This window comes from Eutrema salsugineum, unplaced genomic scaffold (genome assembly GCF_000478725.1).
Source record: "Eutrema salsugineum unplaced genomic scaffold, Eutsalg1_0 scaffold_7, whole genome shotgun sequence".
NCBI classification, from domain to species: domain Eukaryota; kingdom Viridiplantae; phylum Streptophyta; class Magnoliopsida; order Brassicales; family Brassicaceae; genus Eutrema; species Eutrema salsugineum.
The window spans coordinates 4,733,071-4,756,636 of record NW_006256486.1 but is presented as its reverse complement, the minus strand read 5'-3'; the positions used below and the strand labels follow the sequence as shown (position 1 = coordinate 4,756,636).

At 35.8% G+C, this 23,566-nt stretch overlaps 1 protein-coding gene and 1 pseudogene across 1 annotated transcript; both read right to left on the bottom strand.

Annotated features, from left to right (window-relative positions):
• Nucleotides 1–2,368: 2,368 nt before the first annotated feature.
• LOC112082949 lies at nt 2,369–3,824 on the bottom strand (annotated as a pseudogene).
• Nucleotides 3,825–10,687: 6,863 nt separating this feature from the next.
• LOC18011203 (4-substituted benzoates-glutamate ligase GH3.12) lies at nt 10,688–19,631 on the bottom strand. The gene is made up of 5 exons (XM_024150528.1): nt 19,456–19,631; nt 13,439–13,513; nt 12,524–12,625; nt 11,345–12,117; nt 10,688–11,250 (listed from the first exon to the last, which is right to left on the bottom strand). The coding sequence occupies exons 1-5, from the start codon at nt 19,626–19,628 to the stop codon at nt 10,688–10,690; spliced, it is 1,686 nt and encodes a 561-aa protein (XP_024006296.1). The 5' UTR covers nt 19,629–19,631.
• Between the last annotated feature and the right edge of the window lie 3,935 nt (nt 19,632–23,566).

Here is a 23,566-nt window from a genome sequence, read left to right as displayed (position 1 = left end):
AAGGCAATTATGCCATAGGAATATTAACCACCGTTTTTTTTCTGTTAATTTGTCCTGTCTTTAGGTTCTCTGAATGATAATAGTACTCTAATATTATATCATCTCGCAATATATAAGCTATATAACTTAGTCCTCTTTACTAGGGGCAGGGCCGGTCCAGAACATAGACGAGGTAGGCGACGGATTAGGACATCCAATTTATGAGGGCATATTTTGATTAGTTTTGTTTATATAAAGAATATATATAAATAAACAAAATTTAAAAGATTTTTTATAAGACAATAATATTTGTACGTTTTTTTGTAATGTTTATGGACTTTTCTCTAAAAAATATTGGTTAAGGGCAACAAATTATATTTTAGAAAGAGTATAGAATTTGTAGACTTGAAGGTTTCTTTAACGAATGGTATGCAGACATAGTTGGTGATGATCTATTTATGGAATTGAAAATTCTCCAAGAATTAATACCAAATGAAGTTGAGAAGCCTATTGAAGTGCTTAATTTGTTGAAACAAATTGAGGATTGTTATCAAAACACAGAAGTTTCATATCGCATATTGTTGACAGGTCTGGTATCGGTTGCTACTGCTGAAAGATGTTTTTCGAAGTTAAAGCTGATAAAAAAATTATTTGCGATTTACCAAGAGCGATTAAATGGGCTAACTTTGTTATCTATTGAAACAGTTATGGTTGAAAAACTCGACTATAAGAGTTTAATAAACAATTTTGTTGGGAAAAATACAAAAATGACCGTATTTTAATAATAAATATTAGTTTTATTGTGTTTTTTTGTATTTTTTATAAATTGTTTATGGAGTTGAAATATTTTATGAAATTTTGTGTTTTTGTTTTGTTTTTGTAATTGAAAAAAGTATACTTTAAATTTTAGATTAGGGCATTTAAATTGATTAATCCGGCACTAACTAGGGGTGGCCAATCCAAGCAATCCAACCCAACCCAACTTAATCCAATTTAATTAAAATCATTTAGTTTGGATATGAATTCTTATAAAAATATATTTAAATTTAATAATTTTTATTAATTTGGGTTTGGATTATTTGGATTGGTCATTAGATAACCCAAAAAATTCAAAGAATGCTCACCTTTGAGACAGAATAATAAGATAGAATAATATGTTTGTTTCATTTCTCGATTTTATATTTTACAATATCGGGTAATGGTTTTGTTTTATTTTTAGATTTTATAAAAAAATAATTGCCATTGGTATTAAAATTTTATTTTATATGTTATTATTTTTATAAATATTCAATAACTAAATCTAATATAAGATTTAAATAACTCAAATAAAATTAGATATAAGTCTATTTTGAGTCAAATTATTTATGATCCAAATAACCCATACTTGATCTAAAACTTAAAAAAACTTGATCCAAATTCTATATAGATCAAATTTGGTCAAATAATTCTCAAACCAAATAACCTAAATCCAATCCAAAACCTAAAAAACCCAATCCAAAACTTGGATTGGCCACCCTTACTCTTTACGTTACATTTGTAAGTCTAATTTTCTCAAGACGTGGTTCTAATCTTCTAATATTAGCTCAGGAGACTTTTTTTTCTTTTCGCGAATAATGTCTGTAAATTGTATTCAATGATGAGTAGTTGGATCATATTCCTTATGTAGAGTAAGATAAAAATGCTGTGTAATAGACATTTGGTGAAATGAATGTTGATGTTGAGCCAAAAAAAAAAGAAAGATAGTGGACATGGAAAGGTCACATGCAAAAGATGCTCTCTGACTATATGCATGATGGAAAAATTCTAGAGTATATATCTATCCGAATATTATATATTTACGAATCCAACTTATAATTTGTTTACCTAAAATAAAATCACAGACCCATATTCGAATATTTTTTGTTGGTATTTTCTAAAAAATTCTCATTTTTTTATTACGCTTATAATTACAGCCTAAATTTCAACCCAAAAGTAAATCACCCTGCGGAAAAAAAGAGAGGGATTTTGTCATCAAAGAGAGGGATAACTATGATGCACAAAAGTAAGTTTTGGTTTCAAAAATAGTAATCATTAAGCATTTAAAGTATTTGCAAAAATTCTCTGTGGGTGATTTTTAAAAATTTTAATTGGGTGATTTTGTTAATTTCTTTTAAAAATATGGTTTTAAAAAAATTATTGAACATAAAGTAAAACAATTAAGATCTGAAAATAAAATTTTGAAACACATAATCTGGTGCTAGTTGTGAAAATGTTTTTCTGATTTTCTTATATTCCAAATAACAATACTTGTCTCACACACACTTCCGTTGATGAAGCATAACATGCAGCCATCACCTATAAGTACGTACAGACACCTTAAGTGCTTATGTTATTTTTATTTTATTTTTATTTAAAGCATACATAATACAAAGAACTCTGGGTCCAGAGGAAGAGGTTTTTCGCTGGAGAATCGAGCAAGAACCTTATTTTCAAGAACTGTTAAGGCTCCAGGAGAGTTGATACATATGGGTGTCTTGTATTGAGACGCAGAAGCACCCTGGGAGATGAAATATTCCATGAGAGAATCGAATGTTCCTTGCTGCACCACTCTTATCTCTAGAGCTCCAATTAACCCATCTCTACTCCTAAGTTTTCTATAAAGAACATCAAATGATTCCTCTAATACAAAGCAACATTCCACCAATACGTTTTTATCAAGTTCAACAGCACCATTAGCCTTTTTAGGCTTGAGTTCCCAGTAAAAAACGTAGTGACCTGGAAAAATGGAGATATCAGCATAGCATGTGAATCCCATCAACATTAAACCTGAAGACTCATCAAGAACAGTCCTCGCATTAGCCAAGGCCTTTAAAAGGTCATCTTCAGTTGTTGACTCTGTCTCGATGTTTAAAACCGTATTCTTCCTACGCACGAATCTAAATTGAGGTGTGCTGTTGTAAAATCCTGTTACCTGTAGAATATCTCTTATCAGATATCTGTGTAGTCCGAAATAATTGGTGACCACGGGTTCATAGTAGCACCCTAACTTGACATTAACAAGATCAACAATGCTGGTCTTGTCTCCATTATGGTGAATAGGTAGAAACTCGAAGTAGGAGATGTTGGGCAAAAATGTGTAGGACACATCTTTTGGATTGCATAGAGGATCCACATTCATCCCAAAATGACTTTCTGAAGACCCATATGTTGTGGAAACTATATGAAGGTTTTTGGAATAAAACTCCAATATTGGTATGTATTGAGCCATTTGTCCTGTAAATATAGATTCAAGAAATTTGGCTTTAGGTCAAAGTCGTGTAATGATACCTTCCCATGACTTGTGGTTGCATTCTTGTTCAACCACATCGGCCAGTTCAGGATTAGGTCCTCCGAGAATAACGGAAACAGATCCTCTGCAGTTAAGGTCGGTGATCCACTCGCTAACATGACCTGATCTGATGTTATCACACAACTCCTTCCAGTACTTTCCAAGAAAATCAATTGCTCGGACCAAGGTATAAGCAAAAGTAGCACCAACTCTCACAACTTCATCTCTCTGACAAAGCCCGCATAGAAGATGACAATACAAGCTTTGGTTGTTGTCTGGGCACAATATGACTTGGTCCGGGCTTCTGTAGCCAGAATCATATTTTGATGGCCGGTTTTTTAAATAGTCGCTCGTGAAGAAGCTTGTAAATTCTGTAGAAACAGATAAGCCAGAGGGTGAAAGAAAGGTAGAAACCCTAATGCCACATGGCAAAGATCTATCGGTTGCGTTAATCTTGAGGTAGAGATGATAGAGCTTCAAATCTGTTCTGAGTCTCAGTCGTACGGACTCTGGGAAACTGCTTTTCTGGTTTTAACATTGCTTTATCTGCTCTGCATTTAAGTTAATCTTGTCTGATTTGTTGCAGAACAGCTGTTGTTGGGCCCATGACTTGAGGCCGCTTTGGGTTTGAGAGCATAATGGCCCATGTCCGATTTATTCGCAGACTTGGAGGGAAGCAACGAAGTGACGTCGTTTGATGACTCTGTTCTGATAGCCCCTCTCAAACTTGGTGGTGGTGGAGTATCAACGCCGAGTTTGAATCTCAGGGAGACAAAAGCGACCGCCGGCAAGGACTTTGTGAAGATGTCGGCAATCTGATGCTCAGAAGAGATGTGTTTCACAACAAGATACCCCAATGCCACACGTTCTCGAACATAGTGGTGATGAGTCTCAAAATGTTTTGTTCGAGCGTGATAAGCAGGGTTTGCTGTTAGATAAACAGAAGAGAGATTGTCACAGTAGAGCTCAGGGGTAACATGAAGCGGTATACCTAGATCCTTTAAGAGATTTCCAATCCAGGTCAGTTCTGAGGCAGTTTCAGAAAGAGATAGTACTCTGCTTCAGTGGAACTCTTAGCGACTGTATTTTGTTTTCTTGAAGACCAGGAGATGAGGTTATTGCCCAAGTAGGTGCAGTAACCACCAGTTGACCTGCGTGTTGTTGGACAGCCAGCCCAGTCTGAGTCACTGTAGGCTCGAACAGTGAAGTCGGTTTCTTTTCTGAAAGTTATCCCCATTGTGATTGTACCTTTAATATATCGAAGCACCCTCTTTAGGAGATGAAAATCTGCAACTGTTGGAGCATGCATCTTTTGACAGATGAAGTTCACGGCATACTGAATATCAGGTCTTGTTAGTGTAAGATACTGCAGTTTCCCAACTAGACTTCTGAAGTAAGTTGGGTTTTCAAAGAGCTTGTCTTGATGTGGCACTTTGTGAGGCTGTAGTGGCAATGGTGTGGACACTGTGGCACAGTCAGTCATCGCGGCCACAGCAAGCAAGTCCTCAGCATATTTTTGCTGTGAAAGGAATAGCCCCTCTTGATGGAAATGAGCTTGTATTCCCAGAAAGTAATGCATTTGGCCAAGGTCTTTCATACAGAAATGCTTGTTGATATCGGTAAGAAACTTGTCCATCGCCGCAGACTTATTACCTGTTATAACCATATCATCCACATAGAGAAGCAACATTATCACATCTTGTTTATGAGCATACACGAAGAGTGAAGGGTCTTGTTTACTGCAAACAAAGCCAAACTCAAGTAAGTAATTGCTGAATTTATCAAACCAGGCTCTTGGAGCTTGTTTAAGTCCATAGAGAGCTTTATGCAGCTTCCAAACATGATCAGGATGAGCTTTATCAACAAAACCAGCTGGTTGCTTCATATAGACAACTTCAGTAAGATCACCATGGAGGAAAGCATTTTTGACATCCATTTGTTTGATGTCCCACTCCATTACTGTTGCTGTATGAAGAACTGCACGAACTGTTGCTGTTCTGACTACAGGGCTGTAAGTTTCTAAGTAGTCAATGCCTTCCTCCTGATCAAATCCCTTAGCAACAAGGCGAGCCTTGAGCTTGTCTAAAGAACCATCAGCATTAAGTTTGGTTCGAAAAATCCATTTGCTGCCAAGTACATTCATATCTGGTGAATAAGGGACAAGCGAGAAGGTTTTGGTGACTCTGCAGGTGTGCATTTCCTCTTGCATTGCATCAGTCCATCCTGGATCTTTGAGAGCAGCTGTGACTGTCCTGGGTTCAGGGTATGAAACCTTCTGAGTGTGTAATATGTAGCGAGGATTAGGTTTAGAGACATCAGCCTTTGATCTAGTGATCATGGGATGTTGAGAATCGTTTGAAACCTCTAGAACTGAGGGTATATCAGAAGCTGTTGGAGACAAGCTGGATGGTGGAGCAGCAATCGGGAATTCGGACAGAGAATTATCTGGTGTGACTGGCCTAGCTGGTGAAAACGAGATGCTGTCGCCTATAGGATCGTGATCAAAGCACGCCGTACGCCCAGAACATCCGTCTTCATCAGTAGTAGTCACACTTATCTGAACTGGATGACTTGATGTGCTTGGAGCAGTGAGAGGAGGGAAGTCAGCTGCAGTGAACAAAGGTGAGTTCTGAGAGTTTGATTCACTTAAGGAACCAAAGTAGATTGGACCAGTGTCAACTGAGCTTGATTCGGTTTTCGAAGCAACAGATAGAGATATCGACTTAATCCAAGCTGAGTGCAGAGGTGTACTGATCTTTTGCTGTAGAGAGACATAGATGTCTTGAAAGGGATAAACTTCCTCATCAAAAAGGACATGCCGGCTGATGTAAACTCTTCCAGTAGGAGGATACAAGCACCGGTAGCCCTTGTATCTTGTAGTATACCCCAGGAAAACACAGTGTAAAGACCTTGGATCAAATTTATTTGATGCATAGTCTCTAAGGGTTAGAAGACATGCACATCCAAAGGTTCTGAGAGCAGTATAATCAGGAGGACTACTATATAGCTTTTGATGCGGAGAGGTTTTGGACTCGAGAGCTGTTGTTGGGAGAAGATTAATCAAGTAGTTTGCAGTAAAGACAGCTTCAACCCAATATTTCTGTGGAACACGACTCTCATACATCATGGAAAGGGCGAGCTCAAGCAGATGTCTGTGTTTCCTTTCAGCTAAGCCGTTTTTCTGTGGAGTATGTGGACAAGATATAAATTGTTGGATTCCACATTCTTGCAGATGGTTCACAAAACGATTATTTGTAAATTCTCCACCCCCATCGCATTGAAATGTAGCTATTTTTGTATTAAACTGATTCTCAACAAGCTTCTTAAACATAATGAAAGTAGAACAGAAGTCTGATTTATATTTCAGAGGATAAAGCCAGCAGTAGCGAGACCAACTATCAATGAGTATTACATAATATCGGAATCCTTGCACAGAAACAACTGGTGCAGGACCCCATAAATCACAATGGATCCGTTGAAGAGGTCTAGAAGCTACATAGGAGGAATCACCAAAGGGAAGCCTTGAACTCTTTCCAAGTTGACATGAAGGACACATCACGCTTGTACTTTTATTTAGAGGAATGGCTTGAGAAGAGACTAGAAACTGCAGAAATTGATCACTCGGATGTCCCAATCTCCTATGCCAAACAGCACCACTCGCTGAATGCTGTCTAGAGGAGTAAAGCACCTGTGGCTTGGGAACCTTATTTGGTGTCAACTTGTAGAGACCATCACTGTTTCTTCCCAGCACTAGTAACCTCTTTGTGACCTTGTCCTTAACAACAACACCATCACAGTCAAACTCAAAAGAGCAGGGATAGTCCTTTGTGACCTTTGACACAGAAAGAAGAGATTTCGCTATGTTAGGACAAACTAGAACATCAGTCAGAGGAATCTTACCTGAAGAGGAACCAATGACTGTTGAACCAGTGTGAGTAATGGGCAGATAGCTTCCATCGGCAACCATAACTGCATCAGATCCGGTATAGGGGTGAGACTGATGAAGATGGCTTGGAGAGCTGGTGATGTGAGAGCTAGCTCCGGTATCTGGATACCATTCTTGACCTGACTGGTCTGTGACATCAGTAATACGAAGAGCAGCTAAAGCATTGTGAACATCAGGTCGCTGATAGGTGTTATCAAAGCGATGCCAACAGCTTAGAGCATCATGTCCTCTTTTGCCACAGATCTGACAAAAGGGTCGGTTTTCATCATCAGAGGAAGCATGAGACGAAGTGACCTGTTGATGAAAGCCGCGTCCTCGAGTTGAAAAAGAAGAGCCTCGTCCTCGACCTCTGCTTCCTCTTTGGTTATACTGACCTCTTCCCCTGTTGGTGTAGAAGGCAAGATGAGGAGAAGCCTCTGAAGAGGTCAAATAGCTTTGAAGACGGTCATCGTAAGCAGCGAGATGAGGAATGATGTCATTAAAGGTGGGAACAGGAGTTTGATCCATTGAGCCTTCAATGCTTGTCTTTATGGGTTCAAACTCACGCCCAAGACCATGGAGAGCAGCGAAGATCTTCATATTTTCAGAAACAGGTTGGCCAATAGACGAGAGTTGGTCACAAATCGTTTTGATTTCCTGAACAAACTCAGACATGGGTTTTTCACCCTTCGTGACTGTCTGAAGCTTGCGTTGGAGCTAAAATAGACGAGAAGAGGAGACTTTGTTGTAATGGTTGGCAAGACAGGTCCACACATCTAGTGAAGTGGTGCAGTCAACAACAAGACTCAGAAGATCCTCAGAGAAGGAGCCAAGAAGCCAAGAACGAACGACCTGGTCGACTTGGTCCCATTTTGCTGCATCAGGATTTGGAGACTCTGTCTGAACACCTTCTGCAGTTGTTGTCCAAATCACAGGAGAAGGTTTGGGAGTGGAACCGTTTACAAAACCGAGCAAACGTTGGCCGGAGAGAAAGGCTTCAAACTGAGTCTTCCACAGAATGTAGTTCTTCTGTGTAAGAGTGATGGTGACACAATTTGTGATGTTAAGAGAAGGAGAAGTATAAGGCTCCATGGATTCTTGTGCCATAGGCTCTGATACCATGAACAGATTTTTAAACAAAGGGTTTTAAGAAATCTGAAACTTCATTCTCATAAACTTAGAGTGGCTGTTACATCCTAACATCATATTTATACTAGAAGAAGATGAAAGAAAGGTAGAAACCCTAATGCCACATGGCAAAGATCTATCGGTTGCGTTAATCTTGAGGTAGAGATGATAGAGCTTCAAATCTGTTCTGAGTCTCAGTCGTACGGACTCTGGGAAACTGCTTTTCTGGTTTTAACATTGCTTTATTTGCTCTGCATTTAAGTTTGTCTTCTTCTTGCAGAACAAGTATCCGTTGTGTCTGATTTGTTGCAGAACAGCTGTTGTTGGGCCCATGACTTGAGGCCGCTTTGGGCTTGAGAGCATAATGGCCCATGTCCGATTTATTCGCAGACTTGGAGGGAAGCAACGAAGTGACGTCGTTTGATGACTCTGTTCTGATAGTATGTACCTTCGGAGAAATCTAGTAATGGGTCCACCCGATATCACATCTGACGGTCGATGTAAGACTTGACATCTTCATATCTCACAACTGGTACGTTTTCCTTAAAAAGTTTTTTATCAGAGCTTCCATGAAGAAACTGTTGGAGGTATTCTGTGTTGGTGTTGAGTGTGAGAATTTCCTTCAATAAATCATCTTGTATTTGCTCCGCTTTCGACGTTACTTCCTCAAGATCCATGAATTCTAAGCTTGAACTCATTGTTTTTATTTTTTTTAGTTTTGATCTCTTCAGTTCAAATAACGGTGTTTTGTTTTTGGGTCAACAAGCATCAAGTAAATGTTTATGTACAGTATATAACACTAAAAATTAATTTGTACTATATAAAAAGACTCAAGCTGACGAGATGATTTGATTCGCTTTGGAGGTGTATAAATTAATTACATAAGTAAGAACTTCGAAAATCGTGTGAATCGATTAAGTAACAACGTTATGTCAAAAATAAAAGATTTTAAGTGACAACGTAATACAGTAAAAAATTTGTCGGTTCCTGGCCATCAAACGGTAGTCAGCAATTATATAGTCTAAAACTGCCTTCTTTTGTATAAAACTACAGATTATGGTGATAATGTTCTGCAAAACATAAATTTATTTTATTCCAAAATGGTTATTGAAAGATAAACAAGTTTCTTAGAAAGAGGTGGTACACAAATCACGAACTTACAAACAGCCGACTCAAACATATACGAGGTAAGCGACGGACTAAAAGCATCCAATTTATTGGGACATTTTTTAGTTAATTTTTATATAAAGAGTATATATAAATAAACAAAATTAAAATTTTGTTTTAAAATAATAATATTTGTAATTTTTTGTAATGTTTATGAAATTTTCTGTACAAAAATATTAGTTAAAAGTATATTTTAAAATAATAACTATTTTATTAAATAAATACTATTTTAGAAAAGATATAATAACATATATTTTATCGAATTAAGAGAATTAGAATTAAAAAAATTAATAACATAATAAAAAAATCAGAATTAGAAAGGGCATATTCTATCTATCGAATATCAATTGGTTAAGAGCATAATATCGAATTTGTTTAATATACATAATATCGAATAGAAAGAATATGCTCCTTTATCGATGTCCCACATCGATATTATGCCAACAAAATAAACAATATTATCGAACTGAAAATTCTCCGAAAATCAATACCAAATGAAATTCAGAAGTTATTGAAGTGTTTAATTTTTTGAAACAAATAGAGAATTGTTATCAAAACACAAAAGTTGTTTATCGCATATTGTTGACAGTTCTGATATCGGTTGCTACTGCTGAAATTTTTTTTTCAAAGTTGAAGCTAATAAAGAATTGTTTGCGATATACCATGTCACAATAGTGATTAAATGGGTTAGTTTTGTTATCTATTGAGACAGGTATGGTTGAAAAACTCGACCATAAAAGTTTAATGAACGATTTTGCAGGAAAAAATGCAAAGAGGACCATATTTCAACAAAAAATATTAGTTTTATTGTTTTTTTGTCTTTCTTAAAAACTATTTATGGAGTTAAAATGTTTTATGAAATTTTAGTTTTAATTTTTTATTTTTGTATTGTTTTTTATTTTGAAAAAAAATTATTGAAAAGTTGCATATTTTAAATTTTAGTTAAACTAGGACATTTAAATCGATTAGTCCGGCATTTACTTACATAACACAAAATAATAACCATGCGATTTAAAAAAATAAAGGTAATACACACAAATCAAGCACTTACGCAACACAAACCACAAGTTTCTCCACTAAACATAAACCCATCTCACCGAATATCTTTATCCCTTTATTATTCTTCAGTTATGTGATTGTTTCTCTTATAGGCCATCATGATCCACAGATAAATTATCCGATCAGAGAGGTTGGGACCTGTCACTTAAAAAGCGAGCAAGAACATTTTGTTCAAGAACCGCTAAGGCTTCAGTAGAGTTGATGCACATAGGTGTCTTGTATTGAGATGGCGAAGCACCAAGAGAGATGAAAAACTCCATGAGAGAATTGAATGTTCCTTGTCGCACTACCCTTATCTCTAGAGCTCCAATAGGTCCATCTCTGTTCCTAATCTTTCGATAAACCTCATTAAATGATTCCTCCATTGTACAACAACATTTCACCATTACCTTGTTATCAAGCTTAACAGTGTCATTAATGTTTTTGGCTTTGAGTTCCCAATAAAATACGTAGTGACCCGGAAGAGTGGAGATGTCAGAATAAGATGTTAATCCCATCAATAATAGATCTGAATTTTTAAGAACGAGTGTTGCATGATTCAATGCCTTCAAAATGTCTTCTTCAGTTGTTACTTCAAGGTTGACGCTTAGAACCATATTTTTCCTGCGTACGAACCTAAATTGAGGTGAATTGTTGTAAAATCCAGACACTTGTAGAATATCTCCCATTCTATATCTGTGTAAACCTAATAACAACAATTTTAAAAAAACTTTTAATTTCTTTATCATTTGAGAACACCAAATTATATACTAAATGGATACCAAAAATAAATAACTCACCGGAATAATTTGTGATCAAAGGCTCATAGTAGGACCCAATCTTGACATTCGCAAGATCAACAATTTCACCTTCGCTTCCTTCATCAGCAAGTAGGAACACAAAGTACGACATGGTGGGCATAAAAGTGTAGGATACATTTTGTGGTTTGCATAAGGGATTCACATTTACCCCAAACATTGTTTCAGAAGACGCGTAGTTCGGAGAGATCAAAGGCACGTTGTTGGAGTAAAACTCTAACATTGGAATGTATTGAGCACTTTGTCCTGTAAGCGCACATTGTATGTATTTTGTTTTATGCCAAAGACGTGTGATTATACCTTTCCAAGATTCTTTTTGGCATTCTTCTTCAATAAGATCTGCCAATTTGGAATTACCTCCTCCTAGGATGTTAGTAACAGCGTCTCTGCAACTAAGATCAGTGATCCACTCGCTAACATGGCCAGACCGGATATTGCTACAAATTTCTGTCCAATAGTTCTCGAGAAAATTGATTGCTCCAACTAAAGAAAAAGCAAAGACAGCAGCCACACTTACAACTTCGTCTCTCTTAACAAGACCACAAAGAAGATGGCAGTACATAGCCTGCTTGTTATCTGGACATGAGGTCACTTCGTCAGGGCTTGTAAAACAGTTCGCAGGCCGGTTCTTGAAATTGTCACTTAATAAGTAGCTCATAATCGCAGGACAAACTGGCAAACCAGAGGGGGTTGTAGATGGCGCTTTAGTGAAATAAAACATCACCGCCTTTCCTTTTTGGACACCCTCTATGTGCCTACATTACTACATATCAGAATAAAAGGGATGGATCTTTGAGTTCAAAGTTAGATGTACACTACTGTTGTTAAAGTGACGAAAACGTCTAATTGATTTCGGCTAGTATAAGGTTTTTTAAGGGTATGGGATATTTCTATTAGAAAAATCAGTAGTCCACTCGTATTAAGAAATTGATGTGGTACATTCCTATTAGGAAAACGAAATTTTTTTTGGTTTCCTGTTAGAATTGAGTTTATGGTGAGGCTTATATATACAGTAGAGGGATCTAATTTTACAAGCCCAACTTAGTTTCGCCTCAGTTTCGATTATATCTAATTTTGGTCTAAATATTCGTATTTTTCACCCCAACTTAGAACAACTAAAAAAAAAAATATATATATATATATATATATTTGAAGAGTTACTTTGATATAATGACAGATCGTAGAGCAAAGATGAATGCCATGTCCTCAAAGAACTTGTTGTTTGCAGGCAAGATCTTTAGTTTCCCTCCAGAGGTTCCAGAGCTACACACCAACGATGTCGCAAAGCAGATGACATTTGAGTTTACATATATATTTTATATACTAGGTGAATATGTGAGGATTTTTTTTTTCAACTATTTCAAATTTATATATTTTGTATTTTCTTAAAAAAAATATAAACATGATTTGTTATGTGTTAGTATATTATTATAAATCAATCAATTTGAAATACAATATCATTAAAAATCAAGAGTTAATATTTACATAAAGTCTTGTTTAATTATCTATCAATATATTTAATTAATTATATAGCATACTTGTTTAATATTTATATAAATTTTATTTAAAAATCAATTAATATATATTTTTTTGAGTAGTTTAAAATTTAATATTAAAATCTATTAATTAATTTTCTTTTTTAAAACTGTAATTTTAAATATATTTTTTCTTCAACTATTTCAAATTTATATATTTTGGTAATTTTTTTTAAATGATCATCATTTGTTAATATTTTATTATAAATCAATTAATTTAAAATATAATATCATTAAAAATCAAAAAGTTATTAAAAACATCAATTTTTAATTAATTATAACATAAATTCTTGTTTAATATTTACATAAATGTTATTTAAGATTCAATTAAAAAAACTTTTCATTTTTTTTGAGTGGTTTAACACTTAAAATTTATTAATTAATTTTCTTTAAAATGACACATGTCATTCCCATATCAATTCTCAAATGCTGATGTGTCACTCATATGGAGAGAGTTGAGCAATTTTTATATATAAGATATAACTACTTGATCCATCATCCATATGATAAATTTTGTACTCTAGAATTGGATAAAGTATACCTCAAGAGAAATCCAGTAATAGGTTTTCCCGAGATGATATCTGAAGGTTCTCCATTCGCTATGCGTTGGATATAACACTACAAGAAAACATGTCTGTATCCTACAAAATTTTCTACAAAAAATTTGGTAGAACATTTTTTTCACCATATTCCTACGTAAATATGACGAAAAAGAGAGGTTAAAGGAAAATCGTAGGAAATCACCTACGAAAAAAAATCGTCAAAAAACTGGTAGGAAACTTCCTTCCGATAACCTACCAAACTCAACTTCGTAGGAAAACAGGTCGGATTATGGTAGCTATGTCGTAGGTTAGGTTATGACTTTTAGATTTGTCAGTTTTTCGTCGGAAATTCTCCTACGTGTTTCTGACGAAAATGTTTTTGTAGGATTATCGTAAGATATCTGTAGGACTATATCAGACGTTGCAAAAAACTTAACTCTGCTTTGTCCCACATCGGAAAATTGATAAAATTAAGCTGAGAAAACTGCACTATAAATAACAACTTTCTATTTCCTCCATCTAACACTCACCTTGTCAAGTGTAAGACCTATAGTGAAAAATTTACATCAATTAGGCCTATTTTCAAACATGGAAAATAGTCATTCACGAGCGTGGATGTATAATGATAGGTGGGATACAGCTACCGGGAAAATTACAAATGAGTTTGCCATAGGACTCACTGAGTTTATGCACTTTGCAACAAACCAGGAAACATGCTTAAACAGCGGTAAAATAGTTTGTCCTTGTCTACGTTGTGATAATAAAAAATTTATCACTGTAGATAAAGCGTGGAATCATTTATATAATCACGGGTTTACACCAAATTACAAATTTTGGTATTATCACGGAGAGAGAGATGTCGTGATTGACGTTAGTACTATTAGACAAGGCAGTGAAATAGAGAGGTCTGAGGAACCTAGGATGCAAGTACAAAACATAAGTACGCTCCAGATGGTTAATGATGCGTTTATGGAATATGAAAATAGAGTAGAAGAGCCAAATTCTGAAACAAGGCAATTTTTCAGTATGTTAGATGCAGCAAAGCATCCCTTATACGAAGGTTGTAAGGTAGGTCATTCTCCTTTGTCAACTGCAACACGAATTATGAATATCAAGACGGACCACAATTTGTCTGAGGATTGTGTTGATGCTATTGCTGATCTTGTGAAAGATCTATTACCAGAAGACAATCTAGCACCAGCCTCATATTATGCGATTGAGAAGCTTGTTTTTGGTTTAGGTTTGCCATATCAGATGATCGACGTTTGCATTTGTATGATTTATTGGAAATCAACTGCTGACTACTTGGAATGTCGATTTTGTGGAAAACCTAGATTTCAGAATAATGGTGGAAGGGTAAGAGTGTCGTTTAAACGTATGTGGTATTTGCCATTATCAGATAGGTTGAAAAGGTTATATCACTCAAAGCGCACAGCAGGGCCTATGAGATGGCATCAAGAACATTCCAACGATGGAGAAATAGCGCATCCGTCAGACGTAGAAGCATGGAAACATTTTCAAACAGTTTATCCATTGTTTGCATCTGAGAGCAGGAATGTATATGTTGGTCTATGTACGGATGATTTCAACCCATTTGGGAAGCATGGGAGAAAATATTTTTTGTGGCCAATCATTGTCACTCCTTACAATTTGCCTCCATCACTATGCATGAAGCGAGAGTTTCTATTCCTAACGGTACTTGTACCTGGTCCTGAACACCCAAAGCGGTCTCTTGATGTGTTTTTACAGTCTTTAATTCATGAATTGCAAGATCTTTGGGAGCATGGGGTTCAAGCCTATGATGTGTCACGCCAACAAAATTTTACAATGCATGCAGTTCTAATGTGGACCATTGGGGATTTTCCAGCATATGGAATGTTATCTGGATGGACAACGCATGGAAGGTTATCATGTCCATATTGTCAGGACAATACAGATGCTTTCCAATTGAGAAATGGACGGAAGTCTTGTTGGTTTGACTGTCATAGGCGCTTCCTACCAATCTCGCATCCTTATCGCCGGAACAGGAGGTTATTTATGAAAAATAGAGTTGTTCTCGAACCTCCTCCGCCTGAGATTGATGGTAATCAGCTATGGAAGCAATTTCGAGATTTTGATGTTGATACAACAGCAGAATGTGGGGGTAATGGACATGTCATGGTGGGCGGTTATGGAGAATTCCATAATTGGCACAAAAAGAGTATTTTCTGGAATTTACCATATTGGAAGGATCTTTTGTTGAGACATAATCTTGATGTAATGCATATTGAGAAGAACTTCTTCGACAACATCATGAATACCGTCCTAAACGTCTCGGGGAAAACGAAAGACAATTTGAAGTCAAGGTTAGACTTACCACATTTATGTGCCCATGAAGCTCTACATGTATTAGAAAATGGAAAGGCTTCGATCCCGAGTTTCAGATTAGATGGAGATTCCAGAGATGCATTTTTTCATTGGATTATCAATAATGTGAAATTTCCAGACGGTTATGCTTCTAACTTACACAATTGTGTGGACAATGATGAAGGTAGATTATATGGGATGAAGAGTCATGATTGTCATGTTTTTATGCAACGTTTGCTACCATTCGCATTTGCAGAGCTGTTACCAAAATCTGTGCATGAAGCTATTGCAGGTATAATCCATTTTATAATGTACAATTTTACATTATTGTTATTAACTAATTGATTATTGGTTCTTGTGTGACGGTAGGAATAAGTGCTTTTTTTAGAGATCTGTGCACACGATCACTTACAGCTGATGGGATTCAACAATTGTCTCAAAACATACCCGGGGTTATGCATTCAAGATATTTCGTCCAGGATACAGTTTGAAGACAAGATCCATGGATTACTGTTACACAAATATATCCAAGGGGAAGAGTACACGGAGTAACAGATCACAATCCTTTGCAACAAACTGTTCTCGGTCATGTAGGTTCTGTTAATCAATCTATTGGAGAAACTCCTTTGACACAAATGGGAGATATAATTATCGATGATATATTAGAAGTTTCTGAAGAAGAGATTGGAGAATTTGAAGATGATGATACTGATTCAGTTTCATCAACTTATTAATCGGATGGTGAATAGTAGTATGTTTTTTTTTGATGTTTTAAGTTTAATGTAACATTTTGTTTTTATAAAATTTCAATTAAGTTAAATTTTATTTAATAATGGCCAAATAAATTTTTATGCTATAATTTTGTAATTTAAAACACATTAACATAATTTTTTTCGGAAAAATTAAGGTAATTCATTTTACCTACGAATTTCCTACCAAAGTCCTATCCAATTCAGTAAACCAATAATAATATGGTTTTCTTAAACCAACGATTACCTACCAAAACCTGACGCTTTCCTTACCAAAAACTGAGCCCTTTTCTACCAAATTCCGTAACCCTAATATTAAAACAAGAGAATTGCTAAGTGTCCACTTATTTTATCGACTAAACAGCCGCTTACTCCATCTTCTTCCTTTCTTAACTTCTCTGCAAATCCTCCTCTGCTAGCTAGTTTCTCTCAATCTCTTCTCCGTTTCTGTATGGCTTCAAACCGAAAACCGCCCAATGGTTCGAAATCAAGGCGGAATCCACCAAATCCGACGAACACAGGGAATCAAGAGATGACGGGAAACATCTCCTCACCACCCATTCCTAATTTCTCTGTAAGTAAACCCTTAATCCCCTTGCATGTCTACCATTTTGTCTGGATTATGCATTGCTGTTGGTCATTTCGATTTCGATTTTGTCTCTCATTATGTTTATAAATTTGGATTTCCATTCTTCTTTATATATTCAGACTGAGTAGTTTATTACTGTTTAGCTAACTAAATTTCGATGTTGTATCTCATTATGTAAACTAATTATTGTTTGTTTAACTGTTAAAATGAAAGGATTGTTAATATGCCTCTTCTTTTAACTTGCACGTCTTCTCTAAATGCGTATACCAAAGCATATATACTCAACGCCTCTTTTTTTCCAACCGCATATTAATTTTTAACAAGTATCAAACTTTAGTGAAGCCGTATATCTCTGACTCTTGTTTCTTATTCTTTAATTGTTTATCTCTCATTCGTTCTGTTTATTTTTTTGTTTTTTAATTATGACAGAACGTGAATATAAAAATGAAACAACTGATACTGTATAATTATATACTCATTCTTTGCATTCTAACAAATGAGTATATTTGGTAATTTGATTTTGAACATGTGAATGCAAACGATGATCTTGTATTTTTTTATTGATCAAGTTGATTTGATTTTTTATTGATTTGTAAAATGTTTATGACTGTTTGTGCAAAGTAATAACAACAAAGTAACGTGTCTTTGCAGGAGCATACTCTGCAGGATTTTGAAAGGTTTATGTCTCAAGAGAGACAACTCCGTGACAGCTCCACTCCAGCCTTCACGTTAGATGGGTTCGACCCCAACAACTATCCATGGCAGCCTAACCCTGAAGACAATCTTCCCAGTCCTGAAAGGAGCCCAGGAGTACCAAACCGTGATTCTACAGAGAACGAAGATGGTGAATCACGAACAGAAACTTCATGTTGTGTTGATGATCTGTTGCTTGCTCCTGGTCGGCAAAGCCTCTTGTACCTTCACCCTGATCGTGAAGGAGGAGCAACATGGTACCTCTTCTATGTTAAACAGATTTTAAAATCATATGTTTTATACTTCACATGTTTTTGCACCATACAAAACAACTTTCTAATCACTATTAAACATTTTTTTTTCTAAAGGTTTAGGCATCACGCAACAGGGAAGATCACTAAGCAGATATTGAAGATGATGAAGTCCTATCTCCCCAAATCTTATCCTACATATCGAAGCCTCCCAATAGCTGTTAAAAATCAGTGGTTTAGAGCTTTTGCGGTTAGTTCTGATGAGTTTTTCCTCTTTGTATAATTATGATGTTTTGTTTTTGCTAACTATCTAACAACATTTTTTTTCTCTTTTACAGCAAGAGTTCAATTGGGATCCATCCATCACTGAGACAGTCAGAACCGCTTATGACCTTCAAGCAGATGCATCATTCAGGTCAAACCTTCATGAGTGGAAAGAGACCCTGAAGAAGAAAGGACCATATGATGCTCCTGATTGGATTAAGGCAAGGAAATCTCTCTTTGAAGGTTACATGAAAATGTGGAGCACAGCACCGGTGGCAAAGACTTCGGTGAAAAACTCCAAGAATAGGAGAAGCGAGAGAAAAAGATTAGGACAAGCTATACACAACAATGGTCCTAAAACCTTGGAGAGGAGATGGGACGCAAGAAGACGAGACGCAGGCGTAGCTATACACAACAATGATCTCAGTCTGCCCATTCCTCCTTCAGCTCATGCCGACGATGACGAGACGCAAGAAGACGAGACGCAGGCGTAGGAGAGACCACGTAATGGGGTGTTAGTTTATTTTGGGGGTTGGTTGCTTTGCTTGTGAACCAAGTTTCAAGTTATGTATTTATAATGCTTATTTTGGTGTTTTGTAAAACAACTTAGATACTTAATCTAATTATGGTATCTTCTATTTTATATAATGCATCTTGTATTTCTTATATAATTTTCAAAATAAAATGCATTTTGAAAATTTATTAAATTGGTAGAAAATATCATGTCGTCGGAAATCTTTAAAATCATAGGATAAATTGGTAGGAAAATGGTAGGAAAAAATACGTAGGTTTTTCGTCGGAAAGTTTGTGGTCGGAAAATGGAAGGCAAAAATCGTAGGAAATTGGTAGATACATTTTCGTCAGGATTAGGAAGGAAATAATGCGAAGGGTAATGGTGGTAAATTGGTCGGTGTTTGTTTACGGTTTTCTTACCAAAAGATCTGACAAAATTTTCCTACCACTTTTTTCGTAGGAAATTTCCGACAAAATTTCTTCTTTTTCTTATTTCCGACGGCCAATAACTTACGACTAATTTTGGTCAGATTTCCGTAGTAAACAGCCATTTCCTACGATTTACTGACGATATTTTCTGTAGGAAACAGCCATGTTTTCTTGTAGTGTAAGGCCTAACATCATCGTAGCTCACAATCGGTACGTTCTTCTTGAATAACTCTTTATCAGAGCTTCCATGGAGGTAGCCTCGGAGATACTCTGTGTTGGCAGTAAGTGTGAGAATCTCCGTCAATACATCGTCTTGTATTTGCTTCACATTTGATGTTAACTTCTCTAGATCCATCAGGCCGGAGGTTAGACCATTACCTTTGATTTTGATATCCATCCACAACCCTGATATGTTGGAGTTCATCAGAATTTTTTAATAATATTTTTGGTGAGAGAAAGAAAAATAAAACTGAACCAGAAAAATTGCTTCCCATAATAAAAAATTAACTCCTTCCAACAGCCAATACGCTTGTGCCACGTACCGTTGAACCTCGACAATACAGGTTCGTCTGGCTCATCTCTTTGAGACGGTATCAACGAGTATGTGGGCCAAAATGATTAAAACAAATCAAAAATATTACGTTGGGTCCCGCTGATGAATTCGGTTGATACTGCGTTGTAGATGGTCTAAAGCACCTCAAATCAAAAGGGTTTATTTATAAAGACAAAATTCAATCAAATAGCGTGGAACAGTGGAAAACGTTATCTTTGTTTTAAAAGATTGGTTGGGAATGGATAAGAAAAGATCTTACTGTATTTGAGTTGTCACCAAATCAAACGATTTATTTATAATTATATCAATAATATATAACGAAAAATATCAAGCGGGTAGTCATACATTTTTTTTTTGTCGACTTCTGCATTATAAACCCAAAAGGGCAATTATAAGTGGTAGAGTTAAGCCTAACAGATACAAACTTAAGCCCATAAAGATAACTACGTGTTATAAGATCATCCACAACCCTGATATTCATGTTGGAGTTCATCAGAATTTTTTAATAATATTTTTGATGAGAGAAAGAAAAATAAAACTGAACCAGAAAAATTGCTTCCCATAATAAAAAATTAACTCCCTCCAACAACCAATACGCATGTGCCACATACCGTTGAACCTCGACGATACAGGTTCGTCCGGCTCATCTTTTTGAGACGGTATCAACGAGTATGTGAGCCAAAATGATTAAAACAAATCAAAAATATTACGTTGGGCCCCGCTGATGAACTCGGTTGATACTGCGTTGTGGATGGTCTAAGCAAAGCAGTAAAGAGACATGTGTATAAACACGTGTTTGCAAACAAGTTGGGTTGGAAACACAACCGACTCAAGCACGGCAAGCTTCACCGGAATCGGGGAAATTCATTATCCTCCGGCAACAACATCCAGCAAAGGCAGCCGCTTGATTCACGATCACACCACCTCATCCTTCTGCGTAAATTACCAAGTGTTTAGAACAAAGACTCACAAGCTATCTGATTTTTGAAGTACAAGAAGTCACGGCAAGGCTAGAGATCAGAGCAACTTTGCTCTCCTGTTCCGTTCTAAACCCACCAACGATCTTCATAAACACGATTCTTTTGCATGCGAAGAAACCTTCATACAAAGCCGATTTTACGGCCCCAATAGGGGGTATGAAGGAATTTACTCTCCTGATACTAGGAATCGAGCAGATTGGCGAAAGCAGAGTCTCCGAGCAATACATGGCGTTTATCTCCTCCGATGGAAGAAGATGAAAGAGCTGCAAAAGGATTAATACAAACTAAACTAAACTAATTAGAGAAAAGCCGAACACAGTCGGAGATGAAATCCAAAAGTTAGAAATTATTAACTCCGGATTAAACCGGAAAGATATCCGATGTTAATCGGAATTTTTACATCAAAAGAAGAAACACTCACACTCTCTGTGAAAGATTTTTAGAGAGAGAACAGAGAGAGAGATTTTAAGCGGGTAGTCATACATATTTGATTTATTTGGTAGCTTACGAATTGTGAATCATCTAGAGAAGCAAACGTAAATAATTTATTAAAAAAAAAAAACTTGATTCGACCGGTGTCTATAATATTTAAAAAGATCAGAATTTTGAAAATCGCGTGAATCGGTTCAATACTATATGATATGCTGCTGTCTAATATATTAGTAGTTTATTTGTACTGTAAGAGATTGAAACAGACTAAAGCTTCCGCTTGTTGAAAGTGTGCACAATATAAAAAATATAGAAAATAACTATATATATAAATATATAATATCATTTTTGGTTATAAATCAGAATTTGTGATTTTATCAATGTTTCTGTTCAATATTCAATGCTCAAAAGAGATTACTCTGAATAACGTTTTTGAACTATTTTGATGGACACGATATCTGCAAAGCCGAGATGGTATACCCAAAATTAGCAGTCGACGACTACGAGTCTACCTTGAATATGCCATAACTTATCTTGTTTGATCTTTAAATGTTATAATGTTTTAGTAAAAGAGAGAAGAGAAGGTTTTTTTGTGTATCTTATTCCAAGAATAATGAATCCCTTAAATAAGGGAGTATACAAGGGTTTAGATTTAGTTTGGAAATAAAGGCAATGAATGGTAACCGCGTTTTTCATAAATGCGAGACGGTATTTGCAAATCCGCATTTATGTTACCATTCATCAAAATTTATTGTAACTGCAGAGCGTTTTTATATTTTTTAATAAAAAAATGAATAGTAGAAATGCGGTTTTGATTTTGTAAAGAAAAAATTAAAATTGCATGGAATAGTAATTACGTTTGGTGTAGTTTTTGTTTTCATGTGGGGGTTTATGTATTACAACTGTATTTATAAAAATTATGTTAAAATTTTAGAAATAACAAAATAAATTGAAAAATTATAGAAAAAAATATGAAATCAATTAAATGGATCAATACAGTTTTTTTTTTGAAAAATATGTTTAGACAATTTCTAATTTATATTTTTATTAATATTTTTTAATATATTTGTTTCTGAAATATCTATCATATTGCATATTTGTTATTTTTTCACTAATTAAACAATATTTACACCACTTATTTTGTATTAAACACATTTATCTTTCAAATAGTTTTTTTTCGTATGTATCGCGATTGAATTTCTCCTACACATATCGCAGTTAAATTTCTCCGACATGTACCACAGTTGAATTCTCCCGCACGTACTGCAGTTGAATTCTCCCGCACATACCGCAGTTAAACCGTACCGCACTTTAAAACCGCTTTTCCCACACAACCAAATACGCCGTCATCATTCGGAGCCTTTGGCTAATATATAGGAGATAAATACGAATTGATACACAAGTAAATATAGAATCTTCTAGAAGATATGGACATCCATAAAAGAATATTCATAACACTCCCCTTGGATGTCCATTCTGAAAAATAGTTTGTAATGCGTTTAAGATGCTGCTTCATTAAAAATCTTACTAGAAAAACCCAATGGGAAAAACCGTAGCTAAGAGAAAAAGAGTGCAGCACGCATTACTCCCTTTCATAAGGACATCACTCAAGATCCTTGAGACGGCGCAATCCAATAAGATGAACTAACTTTCTGAAAGTAGCAGTTGGTAGCGCCTTTGTGAATACGTCTGCCAAATTTTCACTTGAACGGATCTGTAGAACTTGAACATCGCCTTTCTTCTGCAGCTCATGAGTGAGAAAGAACTTTGGTAGAATATGCTTTGTCCGATCTCCTTTTATGTATCCGTCTTTGAGCTGTGCGATACATGCAGCATTGTCTTCATACATAATGGTTGGGACCTCTTCCCCTGCAGTTATACCACAATCTCTTCGTATATGATGAACGACAGACCTTAACCATACACACTCACGACTGGCTTCATGAATAGCCTAAATTTCTGCGTGATTAGAAGAAGTGGTTGTGATGGTTTGCTTCATAGAACGCAAGAAATAGCAGTACCACCACATGTGAATACATATCCTGTTTGTGATCTAGCGTTGTGGGAATCAGAAAAGTATCCAACATCTGCAAAACCAATCAAATCCTCTGTAGATGTGTTAGGGAAAAATAGACCCATGTCTTTCGTACCTTGGAGGTAACGAAGTACATGTTTAATCCCATTCCAGTGCCTACGAGTAGGACATGAGCTAAATCTTGCCAACAAGTTTACTGCAAATGATATGTCAGGTCTTGTATGACTAGCAAGATACATTAATGCCCCTATTGCACTTAAGCATGGTACTTCAAGACCAAGAACTTCTTCATCTTT

Excerpts from the sequence above, each read along its gene's own strand:
- LOC18011203 (XM_024150528.1), bottom strand. The coding sequence starts at position 19,628 with ATGGATCTAGAGAAGTTAACATCAAATGTGAAGCAAATACAAGACGAT. Across the intron at positions 12,626-13,438 it reads ATTACTGGATTTCTCTTGAG|CTCTGGAACCTCTGGAGGGA; the intron begins GTATACTTTATC and ends GTTGGTGTGTAG. Across the intron at positions 12,118-12,523 it reads CGATCTGTCATTATATCAAA|GCACATAGAGGGTGTCCAAA; the intron begins GTAACTCTTCAA and ends GTAGTAATGTAG.